The following is a 20,257-nucleotide window of genomic DNA, read 5'->3' on the forward strand; positions in this document are numbered from 1 at the left end:
TTACCAGGTTTTAAGCCACATTTGGGTGATCTTCATTAGTATTGTTGGCATTTCTTTGTGTTTGCAAGTATGCACTGAAATACTGAATTGAAGAGCTATTCATGTTCTTTAGCTAATTTTATGGTCTCAGGAGCAGCCTTTTCTCCAAAACTCACTGTATAATATGTTTATAATATCTATATATATTTAATTGCAATAAAATATACTAACGTAAAACTTGCCAGCTTAAGCAGTTCAGTGAATGCTAGATCGATGTAGTGAAATGTGCTTGTGTCCACTCCCCACCCCCGCCGTGTTCAGCCTCTGCTGTTACTCCAAAGCCAGGCGCAGCTTTGGGTGTGTCCACAGTCACCCTGCAGCTGTCTTCCACTCTCTCTGACCACACTCAGTTATGAGCCCCACATATGTTTCTGTTGTCTTCAGCAGTGCCCTGGGATAATTAGAAACCAATTCAGTGAAATTGTGGCTAATTCTAAGAAGCAGTTTCTGAAGTCATTTTAGGAGATTTCTTCCCACTCTGGAGGGCTCCTGCAGCAAGAATTCTCCAGCTCCCCCTGCAGACTAGCCAGCCGCAGTCCAGGCTGTGTCTCCATTAAACCCACACCTCCAGTTGCCTTCACTAGGACCTCCACTGCTCCTAGGTTTGAAGAGAGTGCCTTCAGGTTTAAATGTCACCAAACTTGTTTCTCCCTGAATGACGCCCCTGGTTTTATGGCGGCAGCCAGGGCCCTATCAGCTTGTCACTCCAGCCCTGGCAGCCACTGTCTTACAGAGCCAAGGCACAGCTGATCAGGACCCCCGGTATTCTCAGCCTGCCACACTCAAAGTTGAGCCTCCATTCCAGAGTGGAGGCTGGACAGAGGTAGGAAGGCCCCCGTTGCCCATGGCTCCACTAGCCAGGTTGCAGCGTCAGCACCACGTAGCTGGGGCGGGATGGAGCTGGGGGAGAGGGCACTACATTATCAGCTGCAGCAGTCTGGAACAGAGTCGCTGCCTCACTGACATGGAAAGGCGAGGCAGGGAGCAGTCTTGGTTCAAATACAACAGACTCTGGCCTGTCTGACTGAATTTTCAGCTGTTTGCTGTGAACCCTTAGAACGATCTCCAGAGTCTTCGAATAGTTGTTTTCTTACAATGTTCACCTGTTTTCCTTGGGAGCATGCAGGTCAGTGGAGCTTCTTGTGCTGTCATGCTAGAAGTTGATTACCCACAGTAGGGATTCCTGCAGAAGAAATATTACTTTAGAAGAGAGACTGGGCACGGTGGCTCAAGCCTGTGGTCTCAGCTACTTGGGAGGCTGAGGCGGGAGGGTCACTTGAGCTCAGGAAGTCGAAGCTGCAGTGAGCCATGGTCACACCATTGCACTCTAGCCTAGGTGACACAATGAGACCCTGTCTCAGAAAGAAAAAGGAAGAAAAGGAGGCTAGGACAGGGGTAGTGGCCTTCTAGGCCTTCTTTCCTCTCTCTCCAGCAACTCTAGATCACATGTCTGTGAGTCATTTAAAAATGTCTTCATTCAGTTCATGTCAGGATCCTGTTCAGGAAAATGTTTTGGACTTCTCTGGCTGCTGAGAAGGTGGACTTGGATTCCCCTTCTTTCCCTGCTGTCCTTGTCCCAGGGCCCAGGGTTAGAGGGAAGTCAGATGGTCTGTCAGTGTTGTGATTTATTAGGGAATCTGTGTGGTCTTAGGCCAGTCCATTGATGCCCTCTTTCTCTGGAGGATCACAAAGATCCCTTCCCCATAACTTGTAATGAGGTTGCCTTTGCGTGAAGACTGTGGAGCCTTGATGAAAGGCTTTCTTTAGAGGGTCTTTCTTACTTATTTAATTTTGTTTTGTGATTTTCTAGGAGTTTGCAGCACTTACTAAAGAACTCAATGTATGCAGGGAACAGCTCCTTGAAAGGGAAGAAGAAATTGCTGAACTGAAAGCAGAAAGGAATAACACCAGGGTGAGTGTGACCTTTCTGTTCACCGCCTGTCCCTGGAGCCACTATCAGGAGGAGGGGCGCTGTCTCAGAACGAAAGGACGACCCACTCTGTCCGGCCTGAAATACTTTTCATACCTTTTCCCACTGAGCAGACTGTGATTAGTCAGCATAATCACACATTCATGGCTTGAAATTTGTGATGAGAATTTATGATATTTTAATACAATTGAGAGGAATTTGTCTTTCTGTGGAATTGAAGGGACTTCATTTTAGTATGAGACTGTAAAGGAGTTATTTGCCCCAGATTCAATCATGAAATTAAAAATGCTTTTTAACGAGTCTTTATTTTGGTCTTTTATTTCAGCTGCTGTTAGAGCATTTGGAATGCCTTGTCTCCAGGCATGAGCGGTCTCTTAGGATGACCGTGGTGAAGAGACAAGCGCAGTCTCCAGCAGGCGTGTCCAGCGAAGTGGAAGTGCTGAAAGCACTGAAGTCCTTATTTGAGCACCATAAAGCTCTGGATGAAAAGGTGCCGTCAGCCACATAAGTCTTGGTTTGTGCACATGCCGTGTGTTAGGCCAGCTTCACAAGTGTTGGTGTAACTTTTACTTTTTGAAGCTTCTTGAATTCTTGGAAATAACTTCTCTAAGAAGACAGGGTTTTGTAGGTTTAAAAAGTACTAATTGGCATAAATGTCTTAAAATTACTGATATATATTAATTTGCTCTTACGAATTGGGTAGTATTAGGTTGTTGCAAAAGTAATTGTGGGCTTTGCTGTTACTTACTGTGGCAAAACCTGCAATTACTTTTGCAACAACCTCATATTTCGGGGGAAGATTTCTTTTTCTCAAACTTGATTTAGAGCCATTAACAAGTTTTCTTGACAGTAAGATCAATGACAGACATTAATGGTATTGTATTATGTTATATTACACTAATATATACATTAAGTGTATATATTACACTTAACTATATAGTAAGAATAAAATAAACAGTATACACACACACACACAAACTCAACCCCTTTTATTTTCAGGTGAGAGAGCGATTACGAGTAGCACTTGAAAGATGTAGTTTGTTAGAAGAGGAATTAGGTGCCACACACAAAGAGGTAAGCTTGAGCTTCATCATGAGTTGAATTGGGGGGGGTTTATTTTTATCCTTTAATTATTAAAAGAAGCATAAGGCCAGACACGGTGGCTCACGCCTGTCATCCCAGCACTTTGGGAGCCTGAGGCGGGCAGATCACCTGAGGTCAGGAGTTCCGAGACCAGTCTGACCAACGTGGTGAAACCCCATTTCTACTAAAAATACAAAAATTAGCTGGGAGTGGTGGCATGTTCCTTTAGTCCCAGCTGCTCGGGAGGCTGAGACATGAGAATTGCTTGAGCCCAGGAGGTGGAGGTTGCAGTGAGCTGAGATTGCACCATTGCACTCCAGCCTGGGTGACAGAGTGAGACTCTGTCTCAAAAAAAAAAAAAAAAAAAAAAGAGAAGTATAAGGACTGTAGTTGTACATATCACATGTTACTTATCTTCCCGATTGAGGACCAGCCTATCTGAGTCATTTTAAGGACTAGAAAACGATGGTTACCTAAGGATTCATCTGGCCAGTGGATAATAAATTCCATCTTTAATGATCTGGTTATTTTCGGATTAGGTAGCATTGCCATATGCTTTCTCTTTTATACTATGTTAAGCAGTTTTTAGTTGTGTTTTTCCAAAAGGAGTTTTGCTATCTTTACTTATTTCTCTTATGTAAGGTATTTTACACTCATATTCAATTTTTTGGTTTCAGCTAATGATTCTTAAAGAACAGAATAATCAGAAAAAAACACTAACAGATGGAGTGCTGGACATAAACCATGAACAAGAAAATACACCAAGCACGAATGGAAAGGCAAGTCTGTAGGCTTTCTCTTTATTCTCTTTGATTTCATTTGTTCACAGTATGTGTCGGGTTATGTGGAAAACAGTTGCTAAAGTACCGGCTTAGAGCTGAAGTGGTCATGAAAGTTGTGTAATCCAACAGATTGCATAAGTCAGTTTTGATTTTAGCTATTTCCTGGAAGTATTTTTATTTTATAGCTCACCAAATAAGGGTATTTAAGGATTTTTTTTCCCCCTATCAGAGATCTTCTGATGGTTCTTTAAGCCACGAGGAAGACCTTGCTAAAGTAATTGAGCTCCAAGAAATCATAAGTAAGCAGTCAAGGGAACAGAGCCAAATGAAAGAACGCCTGGCTTCCCTCTCCAGTCATGTGACAGAACTGGAAGAGGATCTGGACACCGCTAGAAAAGATCTCATCAAATCCGAAGAAATGAACACAAAATTGCAACGAGATGTCCGTGAAGTGAGCAATAACAAAAATTACAGTCTTGTCATGAAGTTGAATGTTTGGGATGTTTTAGTTAAATGATTTTTTTTCTCCTTTTGTCCCTTACTCTCCCAATTACTTTCAACCTTTGGATTATTGTATAAGTTATATTGAAAAAGAGAGAGTGCTGTGAAACTGCCATAAGTTACCTCCCCATTTTTGTTGTGAAATCTCCTGTCCCTGAGCTCTTCAAAGTAGAGAACTAGTCCCACTGACTGACATGACCATGGAGTGGGCGCCACACTGGCCCCTCCTACTTGTGCTGCTTTAATATTCTTTAATGTCCTTGTTTGTAGATTCTTCATCTGTGCAATTTCTAGGCTGTCTTAATTTGTTCTTATGTTCAGACTGCCTTCTGTTGCACACATACTTAGCAAGCAGACATTGATACTGGCTGTGCTAGTTCACGTAGGGCAATGTGAGTATAGTCTCTTAACTGTGGGAGGGGGTGTTGCTGGCGGTCTTCTCATTTTCTGACCTGCTCCTTCAAGGAATTCCTGGCATTGAATATTAATGGTCAGACAAACAATCAAGAGTGGAATTTGCTTCTACATGGGTCATCAGGATCATATAGCAAAAATACATGGCAGTATACTCATTGCTGACAAATATTTCTACCATTATAACTGAGAAACTATTTGATCATGAATGCCGGGCGTGGTGGCTCACGCCTGTAATCCCAGCACTTTGGGAGGCTGAGGTGGGTGGATCACGAGGTCAGGAGATCGAGACCATCCTGGATAACACGCCGAAACCCCATCTCTACTAAAAAATACAAAAAAATTAGCCAGGCATGGTGGCAGGCGCCTGTAGTCCCAGCTACTCAGGAGGCTGAGGCAGGAGAATGGCGTGAACCCGAGAGGCGGAGCTTGCAGTGAGCCGAGATCGGGACACTGTACTCCAGCCTGGGCGACAGAGCGAGACTCCGTCTCAAAAAAAAAAAAAAAGAGAGAGAGAAACTATTTGATCATGAAACAGTGAGGGTGAGTGCTTTCTCAGGTGCCCTTCCTGTCACTTTCTGACCTGCGCTTTGTCCCTTGTCAGGCACCTCAACCATTGAATGTCTGCTTTTCAGTTTGGTTGTTTGACGTTGAGTAATTTCATGTAGAAATTCACCACAGGAAGAACATTTGCATGTAGTATGTCACCTACTAGGTTCTATTCTTTGGCTACAGCAGGAGATTATGTGGCAGAGATTAATATGCAGAGAATTTTGAAATTCTTTTGAGACCTATCACTTTTATTTTTTAATTTTTAATTTTAACTTTTAAGTTTGGGGTACGTGTGTAGGTCTGTTACGTAAGTAAACTTGTGTGCTGGGGGTTTGTTTTACAAATTATTTCATCACACATGTACCAAGCCTAGTTATTTTTCCTGATCCTCTTCTTCCTCCCACCCTCCACCCTCCACCCTTTGATAGGCCCCAGTGTGTGTTGTTCCCCTCTGTGTGTCCCTGTGTTCTCATCAGTTAGCTCCCACTTATAAGTGAGAACATGAGGTATTTTGTTTTTCTGTTCCTGTGTTTGCTAACGATAATGGCCGCCAGCTCTATCCATGTCTCTGCAAAGAACATGATCTCATTCTGTTTTATGGCTGCATAGTATTCCATGGTGTATATGTACCACATTTTCTTTATGGAGTCTGTCATTGATGGGCATGTAGGTTGATTCCTTGTCTTTGCTATTGTGAATAGTGCTGCAGTGAACATACGTGTGCGTGTGTCTTTATAATAGAACGATTTATATTCCTTTGGGTATATACCCCGTAATGGGATTGCTGGGTTGGTATTTCCATCTTTAGGTCTTTGAGGAATCTCCATGCTGTCTTCCACGATGGTTGAACTAATTTATACTCCCACCAACAGCAGGAAAACATTCTTTTCTCTCCACAACCTCACCAGCATCTGTTATTGATTGACTTTTCCACAATAGCCATTCTGACTGGTGTGAGATGGTGTCTCATTGTGGTTTTGATTTGCATTTCTCTAATCAGTGATGTTGAGCTTTTTTCCCCTATCACTTGTAATATTTAGACTTTGCTAACTTTAGTCATTTTATAAATAGGGCACAATTTGAAAATAGTGAATTCTGGAGGTGAAGGACAGGTATTTCACAAGCAAAAAGTTCTGGTCCTAGCCTTAAGTGTTTGATACTGTATAGTAATCATCTTGTAGACTTCAGGTAGTTGCATCCAATTGAATTAAACTAGTACTTCTGTTTCCATTTGTCGGTATGCCTGAGTCTTGTAATTGTATGAGAGTTCATCCAACCCTTATCCTAGAAAGTGGGACTTGTATCTCACTACTGTGTCCACTGAGAGAGGCCACACCCTGTCCTGTGTGAGACCATTTGTAGCGTGAGGCAGACATAGACTGCGTCTTCTTTGAGGACACTTTCACCTCCTTGAAAAATATTTAGATATTTGAGTGTATATATTTTTATAATATTATGTAGAAATGGGAAAGCTTGGTCAACTGAGTGGCCAGACACAGTATTAAGAGAGACAAGTCTTTGTTAATCGTGTAGGTGACTATTTATGATATTGGAAGTAGTTACATTTTCATTCACATTTGAGAAAACTGACATCTTCATCGATTTAATTGTGGGGACACTATTTTTTTATTTTTATTATTATTATTTTTTTTTGAGACAGGATCTCTCTCTGTTACCCAGGCTGGAGTGCAGTGGCGCCATCATAGCTCACTGCAGCCTTGAACTGCTGGACTCGAGCAATCCTCCTGCCTCAGCCTCCCAAGTACCTGGGACTACAGGGGCGTGCCACCATGTGTGGCTAAGTTTTGTTTCTTTAAAATGTTTTTGGCCAGGAACACTGGCTTACGCCTGTAATCCTAACACTTTGGGAGGCCAAAGGAAGGCCAAGGAGGATCTCTTGAGCACAGAAATTCAAGACCAGCCTGGGTGATATAGTAAGACCCCTATATCTACAAAAAATTAAAAATTAGTTGGATATAGTGGTATACGCTTGTAGTCCCAGCTACTGGGAAGATTGAGTGGAAGGATCCCTTGAGCCTGGGAAGTCAAGGCTACGGTGAGCCTTGATTGCACCACAGCATTCCATCCTAGGTGATAGAGGGAGACTCTGTCTCAAAAAACAAAATAAAATATTTCTGTAGAGACAAGGTCTTGAACTCCTTACCTGAAGCCATCCTCCCACCTTAGCCTCCCAAAGTGCTGTGATTATAGGAGTGAGCTGCTGTATCTGGCCTGAGGATGCTAATTTTTAATTTGATTGGAAATTTGGGATTTAGTTCAGTTTTTTTTCTCTCTTAAGTATCTTAATGTGTAATCGTTAATTACCTACTTTTTTGTCCCCTCTGAAATACCTAATTTAGGCCATGGCCCAAAAGGAAGACATGGAAGAGAGAATCACTACTCTTGAAAAACGCTACCTCGCTGCACAGCGTGAAGCCACATCTGTGCATGACCTCAATGATAAACTTGAAAATGAAATTGCAAATAAAGATTCTATGCATCGACAGGTAATGGATTTTATCGACCTTTGTCTGGCTTCAGTTAATTATTAATGAAGTTAAAGACCCTTTTTCTCTCATTTTCATGTTGGAAATCAAGTCCAAACATCAAGTTTTTATGACCTTAGAATATTATGTTCAAGACATGTGGGAGTTCCTTCAGTTTAGAGGTTTTGATTACGTGGGATTTGATTTAACCATTTTGTCCTCAGTTTTTTCTTTTGTTGTAATTGAAAGTTAATCTTATTGCTTGTTAGCATTTTTACCAAAGGAGCAGAGAGTGGCAAAGAACTTCAAGGCAGTAGGCTATTTGTAACTAAGTGGGAGCACTATGATAAATGAATAGTACGACAAATGAAGTCTTGGTCGGATGCAGTGGCTCATGCCTGTCATTCTAACACTTTGGGAGGCTGAGGCGGGAAGATCGCTTGAGCCCAGGAATGTGAGAACAGCCTGGGCAACATAGCAAGACCCTGTCTCTACAGAAAATTAATAAATAATTAGCTGGGCATGGTGGCATGTGCCTTTAGCACTAGCTACTCAGGAGGCTAAGGAGGGAGGATGACTTGAGCCCTGGAGTTCAAGGCTTCAATGTGCTATGATTGTGCCACTGGACTCCAGCCTGGGCCACAGAATGAGACCCCGTCTCTAAAATTAAAAATGCAGCCGGGCGTGATGGCTCACGCCTGTAATCCCAGCACTTTGGGAGGCCAAGGCAGGTGGATCATGAGGTCAGGCGTTTGAGACCAGCCTGACCAACATGGTGAAACCCCGTCTCTACTAAAAATACAAAAATTAGCTGGGCGTGGTGGCGTGCTTCTGTAATCCCAGCTGCTACTCAGGAGGCTGAGGCAGGAGAATCGCTTGAACCCAAGGGGCGGAGGTTGCAGTGAGCCGAGATTGCGCCACTGCACTCCAGCCTGGGCGACACAGCTAGCCTCTGTCTCCAAAAAAAAAAAAAAAAGGCAATGAAGTCTGTAGTAAGAAACTGTGTCTCCCATGGTTTCGTAAACCATACTTACTCTTGTAATTACAAGCATCACTGTATTCCAGCCTGGGTGACAGAGCAAGACTCTGTCTTTAAACAAAACAAAACAAAAAAGCTTCTTAGAAGTTATTTAGGAAAAGCAAACACTTTGGCAAGAGGTGTTTTGCACATTGAAACCAAGACCAGGAAAGTGGGCATGTACTCCTGGCAGCAAGAAAACCTTACCCAGGCCAGGCACAGTGGCACACACCCGTAGTCCCAACTTTGGGAGGCTGAGGCGGGTAGATCACTTGAGGTTAGGAGTTCAAGACCAGCCTGGCCAACATGCCGAAGCCCTGTCTCTACTAAAAATACAAAAATTAGCCAGACCTGGTGGCACATGCCTGTAATTGCAGCTACTCAGGAGGCTGAGGCAGGAGAATTGCTTGAATTCGAGAGGTGGAGGTTGCAGTTAGCCAAGATTGTGCCACTGCACTCCAGCCTGGGTGACAAAGCAAGACTCTACTCTGTCTCAAAAAAAAAAAACCTGACCCAGAAGCAACTCCCATCACTGTAGCTCTTCCATCATGACTCTCTTAGTCTGTATCTGCATTTCAGTTTGTTTCAATCTGTTAAAAACTGATACAGCTAGAAGATTTGTTGCATTTTGATGCTTTGCTCTCATTTTATAGACTGAAGATAAAAACCGCCAGTTACAGGAGCGCTTGGAATTGGCAGAGCAAAAGCTGCAACAGACACTGAGGAAGGCAGAGACGCTTCCCGAGGTGGAGGCGGAGCTGGCCCAGAGGGTGGCAGCGCTTTCCAAGGTAGTGTCATGAGCTTCGTTCTGGTTCGGCTGCCAGGCCTGTGACTGTGCCTTGCCTGTGTACCTTGTTTGTCACTGTTCTTATTACATCAGCACCTAAATCCATGGAAGAGCACGGATTTGGTTTGAGTGCTCTTTCATCTGAGATTGGAACAGTTTGTAAATGCCGGACATGATCTTTTTATCCCAAAGTCTCCCTTGGTTTTGAGAGCTGTATACTATTTGTCCATGGCACGTGTGATCTGAGAGTTACTGCTTTTTAGAATTGTTTTGGTCACCAGCTTAAGCATAGGATAGAAGCCTCTGTAAAAGAAGGGTAGTTTTTCTCAGAAATAGGAAGATGCCATTCTTTAAAAAACACCATCAAGATAAATTCTCAATAAACACATTTTTAAGTAATTTTATTATTTTGAAATTACTTAAAAATGTGTTTTTAAGTAATATTTATTCATTTGTCCAACAACTGTTGACTAGGCATGTGCAAGACACAGTCCCTCCAAGTTCTCACCATTCATGGGGGAAGCAGCTAAAGAGGCAAATGCTGTCATAGATCCTGGGATCGGCGAGAGCCCAGGGAGCGCATCACCGGGCAAACACCCAGCCTCTGGGGTGTGGGGAGCCCAGCACTGCAGTGCCAGGCAGGCGAGCAGCAGGAGCCGAGGCCCCTGTCCGTCGTCTTGAGTCTTCTGGCTCAAGCTTTTCAAGCTGCTGGGGAGGGCATCCTTCTGGACCATTCAGATGGTTTTAGGGCTCATAGACCTGTTCCTTCTAGCAAGTTTGTTGCTAACAGCTGTAAGAGAACCTTTCCTCCCACTCCATGATCTGTTTTTAAAGTCTCGATTTCTTTTCTCCCCTGTTATCTTTCCTGTCCCTTGTCGGCTTTGTAGTCTGACCTTTTGTCTTCTGGGAGCTCTGCTGCTAAGGAAGCTAAACTGTTGGAACTTACTTCCAAGCTTAGGAAGGTAGAATGGGTGCACTGCTCCTTGCTTGTGCTTGCTGCTGCTTTCTGCTTTCCATGCTTACTAACCAGAAGCAGTCTAAGGATGGAAGAATCATGACTCCATTGAGATTGGGCATAGGGGTTGGGGGGAAAACACGCAGTCAGTCGCCAGCAGCAGCCATGCTTCAGAATCACCAACACAAGAGGGCCAGCCACCTCACGGCCCAGCACGTGAAGCCCCGTAGGCTGTGTTGATGGATGAGTACGTGCTTTCCATTTAGTATGGTGGAGCAGCCCACACACAGCATGTTGCGCCTGTTGCCACTGCAGTGGTATGCAGCATGTCGTTAATGAAGTGTAAGGATGACGTCAGCTTACACTGTTTCTGCTGACAGGCTGAAGAGAGACACGGCAACATTGAAGAAAGGTTACGGCAGATGGAAGCACAGTTGGAGGAGAAGAATCAAGAACTGCAGCGGGTGAGCATGCAGCCCTGAGGGTGGGGGCGCTGAGTGGGTGCTGCAAGGGCATTGCTCGGCTGTGGGGAGCTCGGGGCCTCCCACCCCTGACTGAGATATTGGTCCTCCAGCTCAGTTCTGGTCGTGTGCTTTTGTTTTGCGCCCTCATCTGTGAGTCGCCTGTTAATGTGTACATCCCACACAGTAGTAGTTTTCAGTCAGTGTTGGGAGCCGCGGAAGAAATTTGAGATCATAGGCAGTACTTCAGGTGTCCAAAAATGCTTCTTGCTTGTCTAGCGGCCTATGAGGGGAACTGTTCCAGGTAGCTCTGGTACCAGCGTGCCCCCCGCCGCCCGCCCCACAAATGTAGAGGCAGGTCCATTGTCCTGGATGACTAGTCCACTTGCCTAGGATATGGCACTGAATTCCCACATGCAGGTCAGAGGCCTGACCTCTGTCCCAGGTTAAAATACTCCAAACATAATGGCATGTTGGAATGAATGTTTCTAAGCAAGAGCAACACCGTAATTGAGCTACAGTAAAAAGCATTAGGAAGGTGTGTGGCAGTGGAGACTTCTGTCTGTTGAATCCTAAGATTGTTTTCCTGAAAGAGCTGGGTGGATGTCAATATGGAACATCCAGGAAAAAGTTATAGCAAGAGCAGTCCCAGGGCCAGCTGGTACCAGGCCTGGGGTTTGGGGCGGATTTCTCTTTAACAAGTAGGTGGAGAAAGGAAGCATGCAGCATCTGTTTGTAGAACTCTTGCACTGTCACATCAGCCCGCTTTATAACATTAATTTAAGGCTACTAGATTTTGTTTTCACCAGAAATCTGTATTCTTGGCCATGCCCTGCAGAGAGTCAAAGGAGCTTCTGGGAAACAATGATTCTGACTCCCAGTGAGAGGCTGCATTTTAGGCAGTCCCCACCTCCCCTTCCAAAATGCACACTCATGCTCACAGACACAACAGTGAACTTTAAGCTGTGTTCTTTAAAAATTATTTAAATGCTGACAGAAAATAAGCACAAAGAAGGATATTGTTTCTTTCCTAAGAGGAAGTATGCGATACTCTGTATGCCACATGATGTGCTGGACCCTTTCAGGTAATGATAGTTGCTACATGTTAGACTTTATGAGAAAAGGAGAGGTCACTACCCATGTTTTCCCAGTGCAGAAATTGGGCGCACGGGGGGCGAATGCACTGCTGATGGCGCGGTCTCGTGGCTCTCTCCTCCTGCCTGGGCAGCATGACTCGGGTGCACATCGTAACTCCGTGCCACTGCCCCCTGCCTGGGAGGAGCCCCCTGAGCACTACAAGGACACTTGGGTGATGAGGGCATGGAGGTGCCACCTGGACAGGTGCCACCTACTGACACTGCCTATCCCCTTCTGCCTGTCATTTGAGAAACAAAGGTTTTAAACCATGAACTTGATTATGGTTTTATAAAATAATAGACATGTCAGTTTTGTTACCACATATTAAAATTACTTAAGGTAATTATTTACAATTTTTGAATGTAAATTTCCATTATGAGAAATTTAAGCAATGTAAAGATATAAAGGAAAAATATGAAAGTCTCTCTAGCGCTATTTTTTTTTCCAAAACAAACTTTTTAACTTTTTTGCTTTGTAAATTAAATTCACCCTTCCTCCCCAAATCCAGACCCAAGTTTTAGTTACATAAGGGGAAATTCCTCTACCAGCGTGGAGACAGGCTCATCCTCTAAATATCTGCTATAAATCTGCTCCTTAAGTCCCTCTGACAGTTAACAACTAGTGACATTCCTGAGGAGTCCTGTTGCAGGAGCAGTGGGACCTTCTAGTTAATGACCTCTCCAAGACTTGTCCCATGTTCCCAGTGTCCATGAGTCGGTTCTGGTCACCATGCAAAAGTCCACTCAAGATGCAGTGCGGGGAGCAGCTGGGGGAGGGGACGGCACGCATATCACCCTGTTGGTCCTTGTGCTTTTAAAATAATGATCGAGGATTTACGTGAGGTTTATAAGACTTTGTTTCTCCTGCTTTAGGCAAGGCAAAGAGAAAAAATGAACGAAGAACATAATAAACGTTTATCAGACACTGTTGACAAGCTGCTTTCAGAATCTAATGAGAGGCTTCAACTTCATCTTAAAGAGAGAATGGCTGCTTTGGAAGATAAGGTAGGTTAGATAACACGGACATCGCTGGAGCTTTCCCACCCTCTGCCAAAAGACTGCTTATCTAGGCCAGGCGTGGTGGCTCACGCTTGTAATCCCAGCACTTTGGGAGGCCGAGGTGGGCGGATCACGAGGTCAAGAGATCGAGACCACGGTGAAACCCTGTCTCTACTAAAAATACAAAAAATTAGCCGGGCGCGGTGGCGGGCGTCTGTAGTCCCAGCTACTCGGAGAGGCTGAGGCAGGAGAATGGCGTGAACCCGGGAGGCGGAGCTTGCAGTGAGCCGAGATTGCGCCACTGCACTCCAGCCTGGGCGACAGAGCGAGACTCCGTCTCAGAACAAAAAAAAAAAAAAAAAAAGACTGCTTATCTGCCCCTGAGCAGGCATGTGTAACAGTGGTTAGCAGCTGTTACCAAAAATGGGAATTATTCTTTAAAGTGGAAAAGGTACACACAGTTATCCAGTCACTGAATTAACTTATTGTTTGCTAAGTCCATGCCCCATTTGCATGTATGGGAAATTGTTTATCATTCTTATTCCCTAGGATGAGAGTAGGTAAGTGGTTTTTATAAAGGGCCAGATAGTAAATATTTTAGGCTTTTAGTAGTTATGAGTAATTAAATAATTTTATGCCAATCAAGTAATTAGCACAAAAGCAGCCATAAATAACATGTAAATGAATGGGTGTGGCTGTGTTCCAATAAAATTCATTTGCAGAAACAAGCAGTGGGCTGGTTTTGGCCGTCAGGTTCTAGTTTGCCAGCCCCTGCACTAGGATCATTTTTTGGGCCCAACCCTCACCTCTTTATTGTTCATGCATTAGAAGTTAATTTCTGGCCGGGCACAGTGGCTCACATCTGTAATCCGAGCACTTTGGGAGGCTGAGGCAGGCAGATCACTTCAGCCAGGAGTTCGAGACCAGCCTGGCCAACATGGCCAAACTCTGTCTCTACTAAAAATATAAAAATTAGCCAGGCCTGGGGGCACCCGCCTGTAGTCCCAGCTACTTGAGAAGCTAAGGTATGAAAATCACTTGAACCCAGGAGGTGGAGGTTGTAGTGAGCCAAGATCGCGCCACTGTACTTCATTCAGCCTGTGTGACAGAGCAAGATCCTGTCTCCAAAAAAAAGAAAAGAAAAAAGTTAATTTCTGTCTCATTAATAAATAGGACACTTAGGTTGTATCGTGTACTAGAAAGAGTTCAGTCAGCTGAAACCAAATAAATATTCCAACCTCTACCTTCGTTCTTTTTCATTTGATTTGGAAAAAGTTTAAGCTTGGACTCTGAGCACTGTCATCATGCAAACATGTTAGCTGTCACCAGAGCAAAGGGATATCCTAGAATCTGCGTCAGGGAAGCTCTAATGGGCAGAAGCTGGATTCCCGTTTGATAAAGCCTGTCCTGACTGTGCAGTGTTCCTAGCTATGGGACTCAGAAACTGCCTTGAGATTGGCTGTTAGGATTGGGGTCTGCTCATCTGAGAGACTAATGATTCCTGCTCATTGCATGACACATTTATTTACACGGTGCTGACCATGGAGGGCATTTCCAGAGACCATACAGAGTCGTTATCCCACTCACCTCCTTGATCAGTGGGTCAGCCTTAATGGAGCAGTGTTTTTATCTTTGATTTTAATTATACATTTGAAACTTAAATTTAGGTTTCCCAAGTGACCAAGAAATTGTAAAGCCTAAAAGTTAGTATAAGCCAGTTTAACTGATTAAAATGAACTTGCACCATGAACTTGACATACCTACCTTTAGAAAGTTCAGTTGGTGAGAAGTAGATGTTATATTAGTAAGAGATATAAGAGAAGATGTCGCTGCCTCATGGTCTAACTCTGGGACTATAGCAGTGCTTGCTGGTGTGCTCTTTTGCTCCCTTCCCTTTCTGTGGTCCTTTTTTTTTTTTTTTTTTTAAACGAATACAGCCATGCTATGCATTTAAATGGGACATTTTAAAGAAACACTAAAGGACTATCTGTCTTTTTCAGAATTCTCTATTAAGAGAAGTTGAAAATGCAAAAAAGCAATTAGAAGAAACACAGCATGATAAGGTACTGAAATCTTCTCTAAATCCATGAAGAGCTGAGTTGAACTGAGGTGATGATGATGATAGTTACTGCAGTTGTCTGACAGTGGAGAGCAGCTTGGTTTGTGGCTCTCATAGTCCACTGCCATAAGTTTCTAGCACTCTCAGGCTTGTATGTTGAATGCCTTTGTATTTCGGGTGTATTTTGAGTCTGGCTATGCACATTGTTCAGAATTTGGAGTCCTTTCTGGGTTTATTTGAAGCTAAAATATTAGCATCAATGACAGTGCTGTCCAACAGAAATATAATATGAGCTGCATATGTAATGTTTAATTTTCTAATAGTCACATTTTAAAAAGTAAGAAATAGGTAAAATCTATTTTATTTAATTCAATATATGTAAAATGTTATTATTTCATAATGTATTAATAGAAAGAGAACTGAGCTACTTTACATTCTTTTTCCACTGTGTATTTCATAGTCACAGCACATCTCCATTTAGACTAACCCATTACAAGGGCTCAGTAGCCACAGTGTTGGACAGCACAGCTCTAGAAATGAGATCAAGTATACCCATGACACAGGGATGGATGCATACTCGATGTAAGACAATTAAACACAATACAGAGATGCACAGGACGTGAATATTGTTCCCCTTCTCCCCTACAAGAGTCTGCTTCTCTACAAAACTAGTAATTGTTGATCGTTTGGTGTTTATCCTCTTAAAAGCTTTTCTATGACTAAGACACAGCTTTTCATTCATTAGGGCTTACAAAGTTAATATAATAGTCTAAGTGTTTATGTTTACTGCAGTACTCTTGGAGAAAATTTTCCCAGCATTAAAATGTTTGGTATTTGTAGCTGCTGATTTAACCTGTTAGGGTTATGCTCAGCATCTGAGCACATTTGAAGTAAGTGGTTTTAAAATCTAAAAGAGATAGCAGTAATGTAAGTCTTTTGCTTTTCTGTAGGATCAGCTTGTCCTAAACATTGAAGCATTGAGGGCCGAACTAGACCAGATGAGACTAAGAGGTGCTTCACTTCATCATGGGTATGGTATTAACCAGTGAGCAGCCATATTGTCAGCACCTGTGGCAGGCCAGTTCTTGGCTATGTGGGCAGCCTAACTGGATGTGGCTAATGGTGTGACCTCAAGGAACCTGTAGCTTAGTAGGAAGCGAGAGAGAAGAATAAAGTAACTCAAAGGTTAGAGCTTGGTACTGAGGAGACACATCATTGGCAAAACTCCAAAACAGGAGGAGTTTTGATCAGTTAATATTTGGATATCTTAATTTAGGTGCCCAGCAGAGTGTGACACTGATGATGTAAGAGCAGAATGACAGGTCCCAAGATCTCACACCACAGATGCTGGCACGGGTGGGACAATTGCAGAGCAGTTGAAGGCCAGCAGTGGCGTGTGGCTGTGTTTCTCGTCAGCCCTGGGAAAGTGGAGCAGAAATGCAGAGCCGGACACCTGGACCCAGAGGAGGGGTCTCAGGGGACCCGGGGTCTCTCTCATCCTAGACAGCTGGGCTACTTGTGGCTCATCACCGTGGTCATCTGCACAGCTTTTTCTGGAGAGCTTTCTACCTGGTAGGGCTGAGAGACTAAAACTGTTGGCCTGGAGTAGGCAACATGTAGCTCTTGGGGCAGGTGAGAGCAGTGCCCTCCCTGGAGACCCTTTCCTGTGTGGAATAACTTTTCCAAATTGATAGATTCTGCCTTAACTAAAAGAGAGTTTATTTCCTTTTCTTCTAATAATGATCATTCTTATTTTTCATGTTTCAGCCGACCCCACTTGGGCAGTGTCCCAGATTTCAGGTTCCCCATGGCAGATGGCCACACAGACTCCTACAGCACCAGTGCAGTGCTGCGGCGCCCGCAGAAAGGCCGTCTGGCAGCCCTGCGAGATGAGCCTTCCAAGGCAAGGTCTTTGTGTGAAATACCTCTGCTTATGTGAAAGTTACCTACTTATCCTGTGGCTTTCAGACTACTTTGGGATAAAAATGTTGATAGGTCATTGCTTTCTTGCCCTCCTCTCATTTTCTATTTTCTGGCTAAGAGTTTAGCTTTTAGAACATTTTTTAAAATAGGGTTTTTTGTTTGTTTGTTTGTTTTTAAGAGGTAGGGTCTGTGTTGCCCAAGCTGGTCTTGAACTCCTGGCCTCACGCAGTCCTCTTGCCTCGGCCTCACAAAGTGCTGGGACTACAGGTGTGAGCCACCGTGCCTGGCCTCTGTAGTTTTTTTTTTTTTTTTCCTTTAATAGGAATTCTTATAAAAACACAGTCACTTTTAAATACAATGATAATCATGGATTTGAAGTAGTGATTAAAAATAAATGAGTAGGCCAAGTGCGGGTAGCTCATGCCTATAATCCCAGAACTTCAGGATGCCATGGCGGGTGGATCACCTGAGGTCAGGAGTTTGAGATCAGCCTGGCCAACATGGTGAAACCCCATCTCTACTAAAAATACAAAAAATTAGCCGGGCATGGTGGCAGGTGCCTGTAATCCCAGCTACTCGGGAGCCCGAGGCAGAAGAATCGTTTGAACCTGGGAGGCATTGCAGTGAGCCGAGAAACCACCATTGCACTCCAGCCTGGGCTACAAGAGCGAAACTCCGTTTCAAAAAATAAAATAAAATAAATAGCCAGGTGCAGTGCCTCACACTTGTAATCTCAGTGCTTTGGGAGGATCACTTGAAGCCAGGAGCTTGAGACCAGCTTTGGCAACACAGGGAGACCCCTGTCTCTACTAAAAAAAAAAAAAAAAAAATTAGCTGGCTGTGGTAGTGTGTGCCTGTAGTCCCTGCTACTCAGGAGGCTGAGGCAGAAGGATCCTTTGAGCCCAGGAGATTGAGACCAGCCTGGGCATCATAGTAAGACCTTGTCTCTACAAACAAAGAAATTAGCTGGGCATGGTGGTATGTGCCTGTAGTCCCAGCTACTCTTGGGGCTGGGGTAGAAGGATCCTTTGAGCCCCGGGGAGGTCAACGCTATGGTGACTATGGTTGCACCACTGTGCTCCAGCTTGGTGAACAGAGTAAGACCCTGTTTCTAAAAAATAAAAGAAGTAATTGAATACATATATTCGTCATTTAGTGAAAAGAATTCACCTTTGAACGTTTACCTTCTTACTTTGGTCTGTTCAGCAGCATTTGTTTCAATACATGCAAGTATAATTTTAGCCCCCATAGTCACTCAACAGCTAGTTTGGGCCAGGCCCCATTACAGACCTGTAGAGTCCTAGGGCTGCAGCAGTGTGTAATAAAACAGGAAGAATGCCTGCGTCCCAGAGGACACAAACAGTCGACAGATGGAATCTGGTAATGTGTGTTTGTTGACTATTGGTGTGTAACAAATTACTACGGAGCTCAGTGGCTTAAAACAGTGAACATTTCGTAGTTCACAGCTCCTGTGAGCGCAGGAGCAGCAGAGCAGGACAGTCCTGGCTCAATCTGGCAAGGCTGGAGCCACAGAAAGACCCAACTGGGGCAGGAAGCCTCGGGGCCATCACCCACCACTTGGAACTGGCCACCGGGGCTGCTCTAGGGTCTTTGCATTGTGATGCAAGCAGCCCGTACTCTAGGACAGGAGAAAGTCCCACAGCCTTTCCAGTCCTGGTCTTGGAAGCCGCAGCCTTCACTTCCGCTCTATTCTATTCATTTGAGTGAGGCGCTAAGTCTTGCCCACACTCAGGGTTTGGGGTGAGAATCACCCTCCACCTCTTAAAGGGACGAGTGTTAAAAGTGTTTGTGGACATATTTTTAAACCATCCCTGTATGTCAGATGGTAATAAGCATGGAAGTGGGACTCAGGGCAGCCCTGAGTTGTGGAGTGAGCAGGGGAATAAGAATTTTAAGTAGGGAGGCCAGGGAGACAGTGTAGTGAGGGTGACGTCTGAGCAGGGGCGTGAAGAAGGAAGGAGAAGGAGCACGTGGAGCGTGTTCAGTGTATTGTTATGGAGTGCCAACAAGATTTGCTGAGGGATTGGATCCAGGGTGAGAAGCAAAGACAGGAGTCAGAGATGACTCCAAGCATTTGGGCTTGAACAGCCAGAAGGATGGAGTCTGTTTCTTGAGATGAGGAAGACACTGGCTCGGAGGAGACTAGGAATTGAGCCAGAGCCATGTTCAGGTTGACGGGACTATCAGCTGTCCAGGGGAGGTGGCAGGTTGGCTGTTGAATATTAGTCTGGAACCCAAGAGAGACATCTAGAACTAGAGATGAAAATTGAGGTGTCGGCCGGGCGCGGTGGCTCACGCCTGTAATCCCAGCACTTTGGGAGGCCGAGGCGAGCGGATCACGAAGTCAGGAGATCGAGACCATCCTGGCTAACACGGTGAAACCCTGTCTCTACTAAAAATACAAAAAATTAGCCGGGCGTGGTGGCGGGCGCCTGTAGTCCCAGCTACTCGGGAGGCTGAGGCAGGAGAATGGCGTGAACCCGGTGGGGCGGAGCCTGCAGTGAGCCGAGATCGCGCCACTGCAGTCCAACCTGGGCGACAGCAAGACTCCGTCTCAAAAAAAGAAAGAAAATTGAGGTGTCTTGCGCATATGGATGGTATTAAGAAACATGAGACAAGACGATGCCACCTCATGGGTGCCTGTGGATGGAGATAAGGTCTAAGAATGGAGCTCTGGGGTGCTCCAAGACCAGCGGTGGGGAGACTGGGAAGGAATGAGACAGAGGCATGACCAGCGAGGGATAGGGTCCTGGGACCAACTGGGCAGAGTGCTCAGGGAAGAGAGGAGAGTAGCGGAGCCCACTCTGCTGATGGGCCAGGTCAGATGGGAGACGGGACCAAGGGACAGCTGGTGGCCTTAGTAACGGGGAGCATGTTGGAACTGCCATAGAGTAGTCCCGCTGGCGGGGAAGTAAGCGCTCGAAGCTGTCCTGCAGCAAGGTCTGGAGAAGTGGGGAGAGGAAGACAGAATGGAGGCAGCTCACCGGGATCTTTTACTCTGGTCGGGACCAGAACAGTGGAGGGGTGGGTGAAAGGAGACCCGGGAAGGGACTGGTTAAGGGCCTTGGTTTCTGCCGTGGTGTTTTAAGGTGAGATGGGGGAGAAGATGTC

General features: G+C 44.7%; 1 protein-coding gene across 16 annotated transcripts in view; it reads left to right on the forward strand.

Moving 5' to 3' along the window:
- PPFIA1 (PTPRF interacting protein alpha 1) overlaps positions 1–20,257 on the forward strand; it is a 117,603-nt gene that overhangs the window by 52,291 nt on the left and 45,055 nt on the right. For 8 of the 16 annotated variants that reach the window (XM_063644644.1, XM_063644655.1, XM_055271214.2 and 5 more), the window contains exons 3-15: positions 1,850–1,951; positions 2,295–2,459; positions 2,969–3,043; positions 3,730–3,831; positions 4,064–4,285; positions 7,662–7,808; positions 9,459–9,593; positions 10,480–10,554; positions 10,928–11,011; positions 13,018–13,149; positions 15,144–15,206; positions 16,153–16,232; positions 16,970–17,105. In XM_063644644.1, coding sequence (XP_063500714.1) covers positions 1,850–1,951; positions 2,295–2,459; positions 2,969–3,043; positions 3,730–3,831; positions 4,064–4,285; positions 7,662–7,808; positions 9,459–9,593; positions 10,480–10,554; positions 10,928–11,011; positions 13,018–13,149; positions 15,144–15,206; positions 16,153–16,232; positions 16,970–17,105 — 1,518 coding nt within the window. The remainder of the gene's footprint in view (positions 1–1,849; positions 1,952–2,294; positions 2,460–2,968; positions 3,044–3,729; positions 3,832–4,063; positions 4,286–7,661; positions 7,809–9,458; positions 9,594–10,479; positions 10,555–10,927; positions 11,012–13,017; positions 13,150–15,143; positions 15,207–16,152; positions 16,233–16,969; positions 17,106–20,257) is intronic. The other 8 variants (XM_063644672.1, XM_055271242.2, XM_055271252.2 and 5 more) reach the window with 1 other exon arrangement.

Source organism: Symphalangus syndactylus, chromosome 1, assembly GCF_028878055.3.
Source record: "Symphalangus syndactylus isolate Jambi chromosome 1, NHGRI_mSymSyn1-v2.1_pri, whole genome shotgun sequence".
Lineage (NCBI taxonomy): Eukaryota > Metazoa > Chordata > Mammalia > Primates > Hylobatidae > Symphalangus > Symphalangus syndactylus.